Here is a 16,800-nt window from a genome sequence, read left to right on the forward strand (position 1 = left end):
CTGTTCCGACCGCTTTAATTATTCAAAACGCTCTGCATCAAAATATATTAAACATGTTCATCTTTTGATTACATTTTAGATCAAAACAAAAGGATAACAAGGGTCTCTTCTTTTATATGCTCTTAGTTAGTTCGCTGTAGCGTCTCCCCTTAAAGGCCATGTACCTGATATTTTTCCAGGAAGTGGAATTTAATCGTGTGACTTTTCCCCCCCAAGAAATAGCAGATAAATTGTTGCTTTATTTTGACAAGGATCCTGGAAAAAGTGACCCTAAAAGTTATGAAATAAAGTTGGTCTGTCAGAAATGCATTAGGAATGTGGGAATTTAAGGCAGGACTAAGTCATTCATGCCCCTAGAGGCCATAAGCGCAACTGCAGGTGTCGTAGCAAGTTGAGATTTTTTTAACTTATTAATTGTCCGTGAGAGTAAATACGACGCTGACAGGAAAAGACAAAGGGACAGAGGGATATTGTTCATCCAATTACACAATGGAAATTTTTTTTTTTTCACTCAAACTTGGCTGTAAATACTGTTTAAGTGGCGCTAGCCCACAGTTAGCTTTGCCTGTTAGCCTCTTCTGCTTTATGATTCTATGAGTTAGCATTGCTTGCTCCAGCCTGGTGGTGGTCAAGTTGCAAGTGTGGTTTTCTGGCCAGAGACACCAGGGGGAGATGAAAGACCCTCCAATCATCCCATTAACACTTGTATTAATACGCGAAGGATTTATTAAGGTAAACGTAAAGGTACAAGTTACTTAGTTCTGCTTTAATTTAGATACAACTTACAAATACCCCTCCTGGAACCGCCACCTTACTGTGGTGGAGGGGTTTGAGCGCCCGAATGATCTTGGAGCTCTGTTGTCGGGGGCTTTGTGCCCCTGGTTGGGTCTCTCTCTAATTTGCAGTCAATTAAAATCCCAAGAAATTTAATTTCGTTAATTCTTTCTATCTCTACTGCCTTGATTTGGACTTTTGCTTCAGTATTTTTTTTTTCTGTTTCCGAACAGCATATATTTAGTTTTACTTAGGTTGAGTGAGAGTTTGTTCTGATCAAACCAATTTTTTTATTTGCACATTTCTGCACTTACTGTTTCAAATAACTTGTCAACGTTCTTATCTGAATAGAAAATACTTGTGTCGTCAGCAAATACAATACATTTGAACAGTTAAAGAGGGGGTATTATGCTTTTTTCAGTCACACAGCACCAGTCTATATCTCACTACAATGATGACCAAACCTTCTGTTGGTCTGTAAATGCAGTAAATTAGAATAACTGCCTTGTATAAAATGTCTCTCTCAAAATGGCTGTAGTGAATGTCTTGAAATAGGCCTCTGTCTCTTTAAGAACCTCTGAGCCTTTAGACACGCCCCCTCCACACGCTGTCTGTGGCATCAGTGGGGAGGGGGTTCTGCTGAGGAGCAGTGGTTGGTTACTCGGCTGGTGACGAAAGCTCGGAGGCGTCTCCGGGAGGTGGGGGCGTTCCTAGGAGGACTCAGGCAAACCTATCCCTAAAATGGCCGCCATCAGAGTTTTTACAGATTACTCAGAAATACGTGAATGTGCCAAGGCAACACTTCAGGCATGTTTTTAATGAGGGAATGACAGAATAACATGATGTAAAGCTTGAAAAAGTCAATTTTGCATAATACCCCCCCTTTAAGTTACATCCAGGTGGTGACGTGTGTTTTGTGTAAATATTCGAAATCCTAGAAACTGACTTAAGTTTGAAGAATCCGATCTTAAACTTTGAAATCGTCTTCCCCGACTGTCGCTGAGCGTTTTCCGCTGACACAAAGCGCAGACTCACAGATGATCAGACTCCGCCGCCGTGTGCGTCCTGATAATTGTGATTTCGTCTGAGGCCGAACGCGGCGCCGGGATCCTCCAACGCCGCCGTGTTTGCTGAATCAGACTCTTTCATCCGCACCTGCGTCATCACTTCTCCCCAATCAAAGACTCGTCGAGGAAAAAAGGTGGAACTGAGTGAGTGAAGTCTCGCAATGATCTCGTACGTACTGGGAAAAAAACAGCACCGTGGAGCATCCCAGGTTACAGGGGAGCTTGACACTTCTCTGACCTCAGTACTAAAAACATGTTGGATGGAGACGATAGCGGCGACAAGTTTGAACTCTTCTAGTGCGGAAAAAATGTTACCAATTCCATCGCTAGCCCTGAATAAACCTAACTAGCTTACCCTTACATCGTAAAGCAACAACAGACAAAACATTCATCAAGGAAGGCGGGGCTTAGGGGCCGAGTGCTTGGTGGGAAAACATGGATGCAGGGGCCATATGTCCGTTCTGGAAGAGCACAGAAAGGCCACTGGCTCTAGGGCCACTAGTCCCGCCTCAACCGAGCTCTACCCAAATCTAAAAGCTGAAAAGAAAAGCATCAAAATAGCGAGAAAAAGACGGACAAAAAAACACAACAAAAAATGATAAAAATGTGGCGACGTGACGAAAAGTTTGCATCACTTTTGTAGGTCTTAGCTTTCAAATGAGGCGTTGCATTGTTGATCTCCAGTCAAGAAGCTTTTAGATTTGGGTAAAGCCCAGTGTAAAAAAACATGAATCTAAAAGGAATTCCGTGGAGTATGGTGTGCCACAAGGTTCGATTTTGGGACTGTTATTATTTATTATTTATATTAATGATTTTGCTTCTGTTTCTGCGACCACCTTTCCCGTTCTTTTTGCTGATGATGCCAAAAAGCCGAACTGGGGAAAATGCACTCGTTTATGTTAAGGCGGGTGGCAAGAGGTTAACCTCTTAACTTCCACCTGAACGGATCCAATTTTCTCCAGTTTGGCTTGACCCTAATCAAAAAGATTCTTGGGAAAAAAAGCACCAAAAATGTGACAAATGTGACAAAAATGTGACAAAAATGTGACAAAAACTCAACAAAAATGTGACAAAAATGTGACAAAAATTCAACAAAAATTCAACAAAAATTCAACAAAAATTCAACAAAAATGTGACAAAAACTCAACAAAAATGTGACAAAAACTCAACAAAAATGTGACAAAAATTCAACAAAAATGTGACAAAAACTCAACAAAAATGTGACAAAAACTCAACAAAAATGTGACAAAACTCAACAAAAATGTGACAAAAATTCAACCAAAAAGTGACAAAATGGGAAAAAAATGAAAAAAAAAAAAACATACAAAGGGCGAGGAAAAAGGTCAGTTTTGTGGGTCTTAGCTTTCAAATGAGGTGTTACACAGCCAAAAGAGGACAGAATGCATTTGGTTTAGGCGGGTGGTAAGAGGTTAAAATATGTATTTGTGGAAGTGCACAATTACGCTAATTTGGGCCAGGCTGGTCAGAGTCCAGGGCTGTTTTTCAGTCCCAGTCCACCCCTGCATGGATATAGAAATATAGAAAAAACAAGCCAAACTGCTAGCTTGAAATAGCTTCAGTTAGCTTATTGAATGCTATTGGGGAAGCTCCACTCACGTAGCCTAGTCCTTCACCATTTATTAAGGATGGCCGTCTTGAACCAGGCGATGTCTGCCCTGTTTCGAAGGGGTGTTGATTCTGTTATGGTACTCAACTTATAACTTTTACTGAGCGTGAGTTTCCCTCTGACCATTCTCAATGACCCAGACTCCAGTTCAATACATGGCGGTAATGCTGGTGGTCAACCGCCAGTAAGTCTAACAGAAGAAGAGCAGTATCGCTGTCACTATGGATTCGGGGGAACGCGTCATGGCGCGTGAACTGTGACAGTGACTGTAGATTGGGTGTGTCAAGTCCGAATGGTCTGGTGCTGGATTAGCATATGGATCTTGGAGTGGTCGTCCTGCCTGAACCTGTTACAAGCACAGATGCCTCCACTGCCTTTTGTCTGACCCGGGGCTACTTTTGGTTCCGTGAAAGTGGACTTCTGTATGTGAGGAGCAGTGTATTTGGAACATTTGGGTCACAACGTACAAAAATGAACTCGGAACTTATCATGTTGACGTATTGGCCGTTGGCGTACTGTTTCTAATTTGTTTTCCCCAAACTGTTAACATTAAAGGGATATTTCAGGATTTTTGACATAGGGCCTCATTTCCTAGTTATCCAGAGTGTTGCTGATTTCTGGAGATATTTTTTTTGTAATTCATGCAGTTCTTATATTTGAAGAGTTTCATGGTGCTAGGCTAGTGCATGTCTGTGTCCATAGAGTAATTTTAACCATTTTGCATTTAAAATAACTTATATTTGAGCAGCATCAGCTTCGTGGGGGTACAAGCTACGCGGCAGTGGAGTGATCTGCTAGAAAATAGTCCCTCAAAATGCGATCATTCATGTGATGCAAGGTCAGTTATATTCCTAACATGACTCTATGGACACAGACATTTATATGGTTAGTCTGGTGTTATAAGTGATTTGCCTCAGGTGCTCTGTGGAGCGGGTCACACTGTTTTTAATGCAGGCTAGCTGATACCATAGACATGCACTAGCCTTGCACCACTTGACTTGACACCATTTTGAATGCCTCCTGCCGCGTTCCTTATGTGGGAATGTGCTACTGTTGGGCATTTCTACTCTGATGAAACTCACATCATTCTTCAGTTTCACAATGATGGACGGCGAATGAATAAATGTGTTGTATTTTGACGTTTCTAAATGTTGCTAAAGTCCACGGAATGACCCGACTCTCCCGTGTGTGTCTCCTCAGCCCTGCTACGAGCGCGTCAAGGACTGGCTGAGCGAGAACCTGGTGGCCCTGTGGATCTTCGCCCTGTGCACGGCTCTCACACAGGCAAGTCCAGCTCACACACACACAACAGTGACGCCCACACCTCCAACACTGCCTCCCTCTTACCCAAACAGCGGCAATAATCCGGTCCATTTGATCAACTGCTGAGGTGGGATTTATAAATGGTCACCGTGAAGTCTGGAAGAGAGTTTCGAATCATGGTCTGATGTTTGGATGTGAGACGAGGCGCTTAAGTCACAGACATGAGGTCAGGGGCGGACTGGCCTCTCACTTTACCTGACCCTTACCCCCGGGCGTAACCGAGCTTTACCCAAATCCAACAGCTTAACCTCTTAACTCCCGCCTGAACCGAGAGGATCTTTTTATTCACGTCATCAGATTTTTTTTTTCTATTATTTTTTTGTTGGGTATTCAGCTCATTTTTGTAACTCTTTTTTTTGTAATTTTTTTTGTCACATTTTTGTCATTTTTTTGTCATTTTTTTGTCTAATTTTTGTCATTTTTGGTAAAATTTTAATCAATTTTTTGTCCAATTTTTGGTCATTTTTTTGTCTAATTTTTGTCATTTTTTAGCCATTTCTTTGTCACTTTTTCGTCACTTTTTTGTCATTTCTTTTGTCATTTTTGTGACATTTTTGCCACTTTTTCATCAATTTTTCGTCACTTTTTTGTCCAACTTTTCTCACTTTTTTGTCACATTTCCATCATTGTTTTCGTCTCAGTTTTGTTGTTATTTTCACAGCTTTTTTTCCATAAGCTTTTGGACTGGGGTAAAGCCAAACTGGAGAAAATGTGCTCGGTTCAGGCGGGAGTTAAGGGGTTAAAAGAAAAGCATCCAAAGAACAAAAATGTGCTGGATAAGCAACAAAAAAGTGACAAAAACACAACAAAATGTGACGAAAACGGGACGACAAAGCAACGAAAAAAGTGATGAAAAAACAATAAAATGAAAGAAAACCCGAAAAACAAGAGACGAAAAACACAACGAAAAAGTGACGAAAACACGGCAAAAAAGCCACAAAAAAGTAATGAAAAAGCAACAAAAAAATTAGACGTTGCAGTGTTGCTCTCCAGTCAAGAAGCTTTTAGATTTGGGCAGGCGGGGGGTCAGAGGTTAACATATGTATTTGTGGAAGTGTCACATTTACGCTAATTTGGGCCGGGCTGACCAGAGTCCAGGCCTGGTTTTCAGTTCCGCCCCTGCATGAGGTGAATGTAAAGTATGCAAACTTTGAGAGCGTTTAAGGCAGCAGCTCTGGGGAGAATGTCACGCCGCTATTCTGTGACATTAATTAACACTCCCAGCAAGTCCCAACGTGAATCCAATGTATGAATGTATGCCGTCTTTCACTTACGTAAAGCGCGTGTGAAACAGCTCGCACTTAATTTAATCTTTATTCATTCCCATCCGTTCTCCACTTGTATCGGAACACACACCTGCAGCACAGTGGAGGCTTCACAAGAGGCGCTACAGGAAGGAAACAAGGGACAAACGAGGAGGTATACAGGCCGGACAAGCCTTCTATCATTAATGTCCATCCATCCATTTTCTTCCACTTTTCCACATTGCACCAGCCTCTGTGGCTCCTCCTGCAGGTGGTGGGACGGCCTCATGGTTCTAACCGGGCCTGTTAGTCTTCTAGGGGCTTCTGAATCGCTCTTTGCCTGACCCGTCACCTATGGGACTATAGGTTTGCCCTGGGAGACCCTACCAGGGGCACGAAGCCCCCGACAACAGAGCTCCCAGGATCATTCGGGCGCTCAAACCCCTCCACCAGGTTAAAGGGATATTTCAGGATTTTTGACATAAGGCCTCATTTCCTAGTTATCCAGAGTGTTGCTGATACCTGGAGATATTATTTTCGTAATTCATGCAGTTCTTTTGTTTGAAGAGTTTCGTGGCGCTAGGCTAGTGCAAGGCTAGTACATTTCTATGGTATCAGCTAGCCTGCATTAAAAACAGTGTGACCCGCTCCACAGAGCACCTGAGGCAAATCACTTATAACACCAGACTAACCATATAAATGTCTGTGTCCATAGAATCATGTTTGGAAAATAACTGACCTGCATCACATGAATGATCGCATTTTGAGGGACTATTTTCTAGCAGATCACTCCGCCGCTGCGCAGCTTATACAACCACGAAGCTGATGCTGCTCAAATATAAGGTATTTTAAATGGAAAATGGTTCAAATTATGCTATCGACACATATGGACATTTATATCATTAGTCTGGTGTTATAAGTGATTTGCCTCAGGTGCTCTGTGGAGCGGGTCACACTGTTCTTAAAGGAACAGGCCAGCGATTTTACATACTGAGATATGTTCTTACCTTAGCTTTGACGAGTTCTTTAGGACCTGTCTGATCTTCCCCCGTGCCTTCAGTCACGTAAACACAGCGCAGACGGCGTTAGCATTTAGCCTCTCCCTCTCTCCACTATAGCTCCAAAACAGGTCAAGATAGAAGCTACCAAGCTCTTCCACGTTTTCCCTATTTAAATATGATTACGTGAAGTTACTGCCAAATTACTCCTTGGCATCCGCACAGTAAAGTGAAGATTACTGCGCGGATTTCGAACTGCTCCTGGTATTATTACGCCTTACAATATAGTTCCCCCTTTTATCCGCTTAGAAAATCCACATTGTTTAATTTTGTGTGATTATACTTTGTAGTGGAACACTTCACGTAACCATATTTAAATAGGGAAAACGTGGAAGAGCTTGGTAGCTTCTATCTTGACCTGTTTTGGAGCTATAGAGGAGAGAGGGAGAGGCTAAATGCTAACGCCGTCTGCGCTGTGTTTACGTGACTGAAGGCACGGGTGAAGATCAGACAGGTCCTAAAGAACTCGTCAAAGCTAAGAACATATCTCAGTATGTAAAAACGGTGGTATGCAGGCTAGCTGATACCATAAAAATGTGCTAGCCTTGCATTAGCCTAGTGCCACGAAACTCTTCAGACATAAGAACTGCATGAATTACAAAAAAAATATCTCCAGGAATCAGCAACACTCTGGATAACTAGGAAATGAGGCCCTATGTCAAAAATCCTGAAACATCCCTTTAAGGTGGCGGTTCCAGGTGGGGATCACTAATATAGTTCTGACTAATGTCTGTTCACTGGAGAATAACACAGATTATATTCGTCTGCTACGCTCTTCCCAGAGGACAGTAAAGGCTGTTTGTTTTTCTCTTCACTGAGTCCTGGCTCCTCAGTAAAGCGGAGGTTCACAGGTGACCCTGAGGTGAAGAGCGGCGTCAGAGCCGGGGGAGAAGGAGGAGGATGAAGATGAAGATGTGAAGGAGCGAGAGGAGATTCTACCTCATTTTGAATATGCATCACCTGTCTGGGCCGCTCCAAATGTCACACAAACTAACCTCCTTGGAAAAACTCCAACGCCGAGCCAGTAGGATCATACCACACTACTCCTACACCAGCTACAGATGGAGGCTGTGAAGAACTCAAACTGGCTCCTTTAGAACACAGGAGAAACGTTGCAGTGATGTGCTATGGCTACAAGCTGTTATGTGGTTTTCTCCCAAAGGCTCTCCAGTCCCTGTGTCCAACCATTAAAAGAACTCATATTGAAACACGGAGTAAAACACTTGTCCATCTGGGCATGGAGTTCCCCACGAGTCGAGCATTGGACGGGTCTCAAACAAATTATGGAACATTGAGCAGAGGCTGATCTGTGATACTATGTTTTAATATTCATGAACCCAGCCGTCAATGCCTTTGGGGTGACATTTCTACTTAAAGAGGGGGTGTTATGCTTTTTTCAATCACACAGCACCAGTCTATATCACACTACAATGATGACCAAACCTTCTGTTGGTCTGTAAATGCAGTAAATTAGAATAACTGCCTTGTATAAAATTGCTCTCTCAAAATGGCTGTAGTGAATGTCTTGAAATAGGCCTCTGTCTCTTTAAGAACCTCTGAGCCTTTCAGACACGCCCCCTCCACACGCTGTCTGTTGCATCAGTGGGGAGGGGGTTCTACTGAGCAGCAGTGGTTGGTCACTCGGCTGGTGACGAAAGCTCGGAGGCGTCTCCAGGAGGTGGGGGCGTTCCTAGGAGGACTCAGGCAAACCTGTCCCTAAAATGGCCGCCATCAGAGTTTTTACAGATTATTCAGAAATACGTGAATGTGCCAAGGCAACACTTCAGGCATGTTTTAATGAGGGAATGACAGAAAAACATGATGTAAAGCTTGAAAAAGTCCATTGTGCATAATACCCCCCCTTTAAAAGTTGTAGTTTAAAAAAAAGAGGAAGGAGGAGGTGGATGAGCCGACCAGTGCGGGACACCACGCTCTGAAACCGGGACAAACCCTGGAGGCTCTGCACCACTTCAGAGGAGACTGAAGTCCTGCCTTCAGTTTCCCTATACCTCCAAAAACATGCTGGTCAGGTCGGCCCACAATGGCGGCTCAGGACTAACACCTGAAGGCAGTTTTGCACAATAGCACGGTACCAAAAACTTTTTTGTTGCCGCGTTTTTGTCACATTCTTTTTTTCTCATGTTTTCATGTTGTTGTTTTTTTGGCATTTGTGTCTTTTTTTTTGTCGTGTTTTTGTCACTTCTTTATTGTGTTATTGTTGCTTTTCCGGCACGATTTTGTCCTTTTTGTGTTGCCTCTTTGTTGCTGTTTTTTTGTCACTTTTTTGTTGAGATTTTGCCACTTTTTTCACCCATCTGTGGCCTATTTTACTTTGCTTTTTCATCATTTTTTAATTGTTTCTTGGACAGTTTTTTTATTTTTTTTGTGCTCTTTTTTTTTGTATTTTCATGCTCGTTTTTGTCGCTATTTTTTTTTTTTTTTTTAAGAAGCTTTTCGATTCGGGCAATGCCAAACTGGAGAAGATGTGCTGCCTCCAGAGCGTGGCGTCCTGCACTGGTCAGCTCCACCTCCTCCTTCCTTTTCCTCCTGCACAGCTCCCTCCGCTCCACAACAGTCTTTCACCATCTTCTCCTCGTTTGTCCCTTTTTTGTTTCCTGTAGCCCCTCCTGTAGCTCCTCCTCTGTGCTGCAGCTGTGGGGGCTCTCGGTGCCTCTTCACTGTTTCAGAAGAAGACATTAGTTTTTTAGTGAACAGTGTGTGTAAACAGAGCAACAGTCAGTCACATTCCAATCAAACCGTGAACTTACAATGAAGATCCTTGTAAAGTATTGTTCAACACCTGCCTCTCTGTAAACAGCAAAGGGAAAGGCAGAGAGAGCGAGAGAGAGAGAGAGGAAAGTCGGGCCGAGTTTTAATGGGATTCACAGTATTTCAAATCCATCTCCCCGGATCTCCTCGCGCCGCCGCTTTTGAAGTCAGTTCCAGTTTGGAGACACCTGCACAGCTCACGGACACGTCGACCCGCCACAGAGCGCTTCAAAAGGAGAGCACACGGCCTCCCGCAGCTACAGAGAGCACGGGCAGGCGGACACATCAGTCCGAGGGAAGATGCTCGGCTCCTTGTCATATGGATATGTATGGCCTATACTACAAGGGGGTATAATGTGCTATAAGGGTGTATCTGTATTAAGAGAAAGCCTTTGTCTACACCTTTCCCTCTACTTACTCCCATTTCTCCACCAATACTTTAACAAATGCTGAATTATGTTTTTTTTTTTTACTAAATAAAGATAGAGACATTGAGAGGATAAATATTATTATATATATATATTATTATATAAGTTTATTTACGGATCAAACATGACAGCAGCAGACGCGACGCTAGTTTTAGGCCGTGTTCTAAATAGTTTAGCTCGAAAGTTTACAGCTGGTACGTCATACGTCATCAGATACGATGACACGATTGGCTCTGGCTTCGTGCAGACGCATCATAGACGTTCGTATCGCCCAATAAACGACTATGGACGATCGTAAACCGCACCTCTCCTACCAGAAAATGAGTTGGTCCCCAGACTAAATATCACCAGGCTAGTGTCGACCCACCTTAATGTAACAAAAAGACTCATGGTGAGGCGTCTTTCCAATTTTAAGGCGACGGTGGCGCAGATGGTAGAGCAGGTCGTCTCGTGATCGGAAGGTCGGGGGTTAGAATCCCACCTCCTGGAAGTGCACACTGTCGTTGTGTCCTTGGGCAAGACACTTCACCCACATTGCCCCCAGTGTCTGCGTGCACTGGTGTGTGAATGAGTGTATGAATGGGTGAGTGGATCCTTGCTGTAAAGCGCTTTGAGTGCCTAATGTAGGTGGAAAAGCGCTTTATAAGTTGAGACCATTTACCATTTCCATATTACAGCCCTCGCCTCTGGAACCACCTGAGGAGGAGCTCAGGGCTGAGGAGGAGCTCAGGGCTGAAGAGGAGCTCAGACCTGAGGAGGAGCTCAGACCTGAGGAGGAGCTCAGACCTGAGGAGGAGCTCAGACCTGAGGAGGAGCTCAGGGCTGAGGAGGAGCTCAGGCCTGAGGAGGAGCTCAGGGCTGAGGAGGAGCTCAGACCTGAGGAGGAGCTCAGACCTGAGGAGGAGCTCAGGGCTGAGGAGGAGCTCAGACCTGAGGAGGAGCTCAGACCTGAGGAGGAGCTTAGACCTGAGGAGGAGCTCAGACCTGAGGAGGAGCTCAGGGCTGAGGAGGAGCTCAGGGCTGAGGAGGAGCTCAGGCCTGAGGAGGAGCTCAGGCCTGAGGAGGAGCTCAGGGCTGAGGAGGAGCTCAGACCTGAGGAGGAGCTCAGGGCTGAGGAGGAGCTCAGGCCTGAGGAGGAGCTCAGGGCTGAGGAGAACGTTCATGTTTTTAAGAGCAGCTCAAGACCCACCTTTTTAGCTTAGCTTTTAACTGACTAATCTATTTATTTAATCCTAATATATAAAATATATATATGGGAGGTTGTCCCAGGCGTATTGTTTTAAATGTTGGAATCTGTAAAGCACTTTGCGATACCTTTTGGTATGAAAAGCGCTTGAAAAAAAAAAAAGTTTGATTGATTGATTGACCCGCCCCTTCCAACTGCTCCAATTGCTCCGTGACCAGACTAATTCCTTGCGTGGAATGGACAGGGAAGAGTATGTAACAACTAGACCCGCTGTCGTCGATATATATCTAAAAAATAATAATAATTCTCACCACAACGCGTAGAATTTTACTCAATAAATAACATTTAAATACAAGTATTTATTTCCTGACAGATATTTTCATCATTGAAAAATACCTCATAAATGTACAAACAAACATGAGCCTTTGCTGGTAACTTTACGGGGAGTGGGGACGTCTCCAGCTCGTCTCCATGGAGATGGGACGAAGATTTAAGCATTCTTTGATCACCCACTGCAATAATAACTTTTTCTGTGTTGAGCTGGTCATTTGAAGGATATTATTTACTGACGGCAACAGTTTAGTCCAAAATGTTACACAGTGTGCCTTTAAGAACCCTATAGTGTAGATAGACCTTTCTTATTCCCATAATAAACTACGACGGCTTTTTTTGTGTCATTTTTTGTCATTTTTTTGTCACTTATTTGTCATTTTTTTGTCACTTTTTTGTCATATTTTCGTCACATTTTTGTCACATTTTTGTCACATTTTTGTCATTTTTTCGTCACATTTTTGTCACATTTTTGTCATTTTTTCGTCACATTTTTGTCACTTTTTTGTCACTTTTTAGTCATTTTTTAGTCATTTTTTAGTCATTTTTTAGTCATTTTTTTGTCATATTTTCGTCACATTTTCGTCACATTTTTGTCACTTTTTTGTCACTTTTTTTGTCACTTTTTTGTCATATTTTCGTCACATTTTTGTCACATTTTTGTCACATTTTTGTCACATTTTTGTCATTTTTTCGTCACATTTTTGTCACATTTTTGTCATTTTTTTGTCATTTTTTGTCATATTTTCGTCACATTTTCGTCACATTTTTGTCACATTTTTGTCATTTTTTGTCATTTTTTTGTCACTTTTTTGTCAAAGTTTTCTCACTTTTTTGTCACATCTTCATCATTGTTTTTGTCTCAGTTCTGTCGCTATTTTCACACCATTTTTCCAGAAGCTTTTGGATTGGGGTAAAGCCAAACTGGAGAAAATGTGCTCGGTTCAGGCGGGAGTTAAGGGGTTAAGAACCTTATCGTGTAGATAGACATTTCCTATTCCCATAATAAACCACGACTTGTCCACTAAAACTGTGGATTTTTATAAGCCTCGCAAATGAATTCAACCAAACAAAACCCCTAATGCGGCGGCTCCGGGGTGCTGCCCATCGATTTGTAAAATGGCACTGTGAAGGTTTTAATGGTTTCCAATGAATCAACCGGCCGTGAAAAGAACAGTCTTAAATATCAAAAGCGCTTCCCAGCTGTTATACGAGTCGTATCGAGTGAAGGTGCGCTCAGGTGTCCAGAGTGAATCCACGGACGCTGCATCACGGTGTCTCTGCGGTGAACGTGGAGCACACAGGTGGGACGGATATTAGCGCATGCACAGTGAGGAGGCTTACATTATCCACTCCGGCATCAGGCTTTTCTCTCACCTCTTATCGAAAGTCGAGCCTCTCTTTTATAAACCGCCGCGCTCCGTTTCTCCCGTCCTCAGAGAGCGGCAGAGGGAGAAAGCGGAATTTGCGCCGAACACAGTTTCTTTGTTACGGGTCTCGATCGATTGACGTCTTTATAGAGATTCACGCGGCGCCAATGACGGCTTTTACAACACACTTTATGAGACGGACTGAACGAGAAAGAAGGTCTTTTAATTCAGCGGTTCCTGACCCCCCCCCCCCCCTGTGCCTGCTGCTCTAATGTTCAAAACATAATGGGCTCGTGCTTCACACAGGCCTGGGTTCGATTCCCACCTGGACGGGGCCTTTCTGTGTGTTTGTATGTTTTCCTCTTGTCTCTGGGTACTGCAGTTTCCACTACCACTAAAAACATGTACAATAGGTGAACCTTCCAGCACTGCCATCGGCCACTGCTCCTTACAGATCGCTCCCGAGGGTCAAAGGATCGGTCATATGTGCATATTTCCCTACGGCAGGGGTAGGCAATGTCATGCCCGGGGGCCAAATCCAGGCCTCCAGCACACAGCCTCCGGCCCCCAAGATGATTTTGAGAAATATTATTGGGCAAATAAGAGATCAAATACCTCTTTAATTAGTCTAAAAATGCGAGAAGTAGTTTCAGTATTTTAATGTCCTGTCAGAGCATTCCATCCATCCATCCATTTTTTTCCGCTTTATCCGGGTCCGGGTCGCGGGGGCAGCAGTCTCAGCAGAGATGCCCAAACTTCCCGGTCCACACACACCTCCTCCAGCTGTTCTGACCCCGAGGCGACACCAGGCCAGCTCGGAGACATAGTCCCACCAGCGTGTCCTGGGTCTTCCACGAGGCCTTGTCCCACTAGGACATGCCTGGAACACCTCCCGCGGGAGGCGACCAGGAGGTATCCGGAACAGATGCCCGAGCCACCTCAGCTGCTCCTTTCAACGTGAAGGAGCAGCGACTCTACTCCGAGCTCCTCCCGGGTAACTGAGCTCCTCACCCGATCTCGGAGGGCGCGCCCAGCCACCCTGCGAAGGAAACTCATTTCGGCCGCTTGTATTCGCGATCTTGTCCTTTCGGTCATGACCCAGAACATCCCGCTTGGTCATATGTAATGTTAAACAGTGATTCTCTACTGGGGGGTCGGGACCCAAAAGTGGATCATGGAACCATTTTCAGTGGGTTGTGAGTCTATAGCAGTGGTTCTCAACCTTTTGGAGCTGCGACCCAGATTATAACAGTTAAAGGTGTTCGTGACCCCCTGCTCTGGTCACACCGTGAGAAATCGGAACATTATCCTACATAATTCTTATAAAACAAAGAAAAAAACAAATGGCTAAAATAAAATTAATCAAATTTCGAACATATAATGGCACTCTGGTAAAATAGAACACACATGCAACAATAAAATATTATAATATACGTTAAAAAAAAGTATGTATATTTTATCTACATGATCTGGCGACCCCCCAAATTCGTCTCGTGACCCCCTTGGGGGTCCCGACCCACAGGTTGAAAACCGATGGTCTATAGGGAACTTTTTTTCAATATTTTCCATCTGAAATTGCATAGAAACACTAACTGTGTCTGTTATAATAATGTTATTTGGTTGTTTTGGTCATAATTTCTTGTCTTAATGGGAAATCTACTGAACTTGTATGGAAAGTGCAATATTTTATACGATATATGACAAATTACATTTTTATTTGGGTCCTCGGCTCGTCATCCGAGGGTAATGGTGGGTCCCAAAGCCCTGACACTTGGGAGAACTGCGTGAATAAAGTCAAAAAACACTCTCGTGGCAGCCATCTTGTGACTGACCGGTGAGGCTAACCCCTTTAGCAACCAATGTAAAACCAGGAGCTAAATGTATCATTGATTCAATCAGGATGTACTTTCTTTGAAATGTCAAGTTTTTTAGCATTTAGCATATTACATTTTTGTCAGATTTTTGTCATTTTTTAATTTGTTTTTTGTCATTTTTTTGTCACATTTTTGTCACATTTTTTGTATATTTTTGTATTTTTTCCGTCACTTTTTTTGTCTTTTTTTTGTAATTTTTGTTTTGTTTTTTTATGTCATTTTTTGGTCATTTTTTGTCACATTTTTTTATTCGTTTTTTGTCATTTTTTTGTCACATTTTTGTCACATTTTTTGTAATTTTTTTGTATTTTTTTATAATTTTTCCGTCTTTTTTTTTTCTTTTTTTGACATTTTTTTGTAATTTTTGTTTTGTTTTTTTATGTCATTTTTTGGTTATTTTTTGTCACATTTTTGTCATTTTTTACTCGTTTTTTTGTCATTTTTTGTCACATTTTTGTCACATTTTTTGTTATTTTTTTGTTTTTGTTTTATAATTTTTTCGTCACTTTTTTGGTAATTTTTTTTGATTTTTTTGATTTTTATTTTTTTTATGTCATTTTTTTGTCATTTTTTGTCACATTTTTGTCTTTTTTTTGGTCATTTTTTGTCATTTTTTCATCACATTTTAGCATTGTTTTCTTCTTTCTCTCCTTCAGGCCATGTCTAGAGTTTTATTAAAGATCCTTGCTCTAGCGCTTGTATTCCATTGGTGAAGCATCTGCCAACATCTGTCTCCTCTTTGTGTCTGCAGATCCTGGGGCTGGTTTTCTCCATGACCATGTTCTGTCAGGCCGTCAAAGTGGACACCTACTACGCCTAGCGCTGGAACTCCGCCCCCCGCCCCCCGCCGCTCCGAACCTCATCCTCCCCCTCCCGCTTAAAGACTACTGCTCCCCCCCCCCCGTCACCTCCCCTCTAACACCTGACTCCGCCCAGTGTCACCAAACCCCGCCCCCTCTCAGAGACAACGGCTCCCCCTGACCCTCAAAGACTTACACTCCCTCTGACTCAAAATGGTGACTCCTCTTTCAGCGTCACCGGCCCCGCCCCTCCTCCCAAAGACTGTGGACCCTCTGACTCCGCCCCCCCAGAAGGTGACTCCGCCTCCACGCCCCCCCGTCCCGCGCTAACCATCCTACGAGCACAGTGTGTATACCGACGTGTCCCGCCTGAGTTGCTTTTGCTTTGTTTTGCTCTATGTTCAACGCTACTTTTGTGAACATTTTTTATGATGAAGCCGTATTATTATTATTATGACGATGATGATTATTATGAACATGTATTAAAACCAGTGTAACCCTGTAGCTTCAGCCAATGGGACGACAGAGCACACATGCAAGAGGAAGGAAATGCGTTACAAAAAGGAACAGGATTGGTTTAACATTTAGTTTTCCTGGACAGATGTTGCCGTTAAGAGGATTTTAATCCATACTTTTGAGTAGTTCTGAGTAGTTCCATCTATTTTTTATTGATTTACTTTTGATATTGAAGTTTTATCAGTCACATCAAAACAGCACAATAGCCGCCACTCTTGCCTTACAGTTTGGGAGTCCCGCGTCGGGTCTTTTTCCGTGTGGAGTTTGCATGTTTTCCACGTGTCAGGACGGGTCGACTTCGGGGTTTTCCCATCAACATAAAACATGCACAATATAGTTTCAATCTCCAGCCAGGTAATCCGTGAAATACGTTGACTTAGGGCAGGGTCGTTTGGCGAATCCCCCATCACCAAACCTATTCATATTTTTGGGAT

At 43.1% G+C, this 16,800-nt stretch overlaps 1 protein-coding gene across 1 annotated transcript in view; it reads left to right on the top strand.

The window, feature by feature from the left end:
- Positions 1-16,409, top strand: part of tspan4a (tetraspanin 4a) — a 544,510-nt gene extending 528,101 nt beyond the window's left edge. The window contains exons 6-7 of the mRNA XM_079554801.1: positions 4,669-4,752; positions 15,802-16,409. Coding sequence (XP_079410927.1) covers positions 4,669-4,752; positions 15,802-15,870 — 153 coding nt within the window. The 3' untranslated portion in view covers positions 15,871-16,409. The remainder of the gene's footprint in view (positions 1-4,668; positions 4,753-15,801) is intronic.
- Positions 16,410-16,800: the final 391 nt, after the last annotated feature.

The sequence above is a fragment of the Gobius niger genome (genome assembly GCF_951799975.1).
Source record: "Gobius niger genome assembly, chromosome: 4".
NCBI classification, from domain to species: Eukaryota; Metazoa; Chordata; class Actinopteri; order Gobiiformes; family Gobiidae; genus Gobius; species Gobius niger.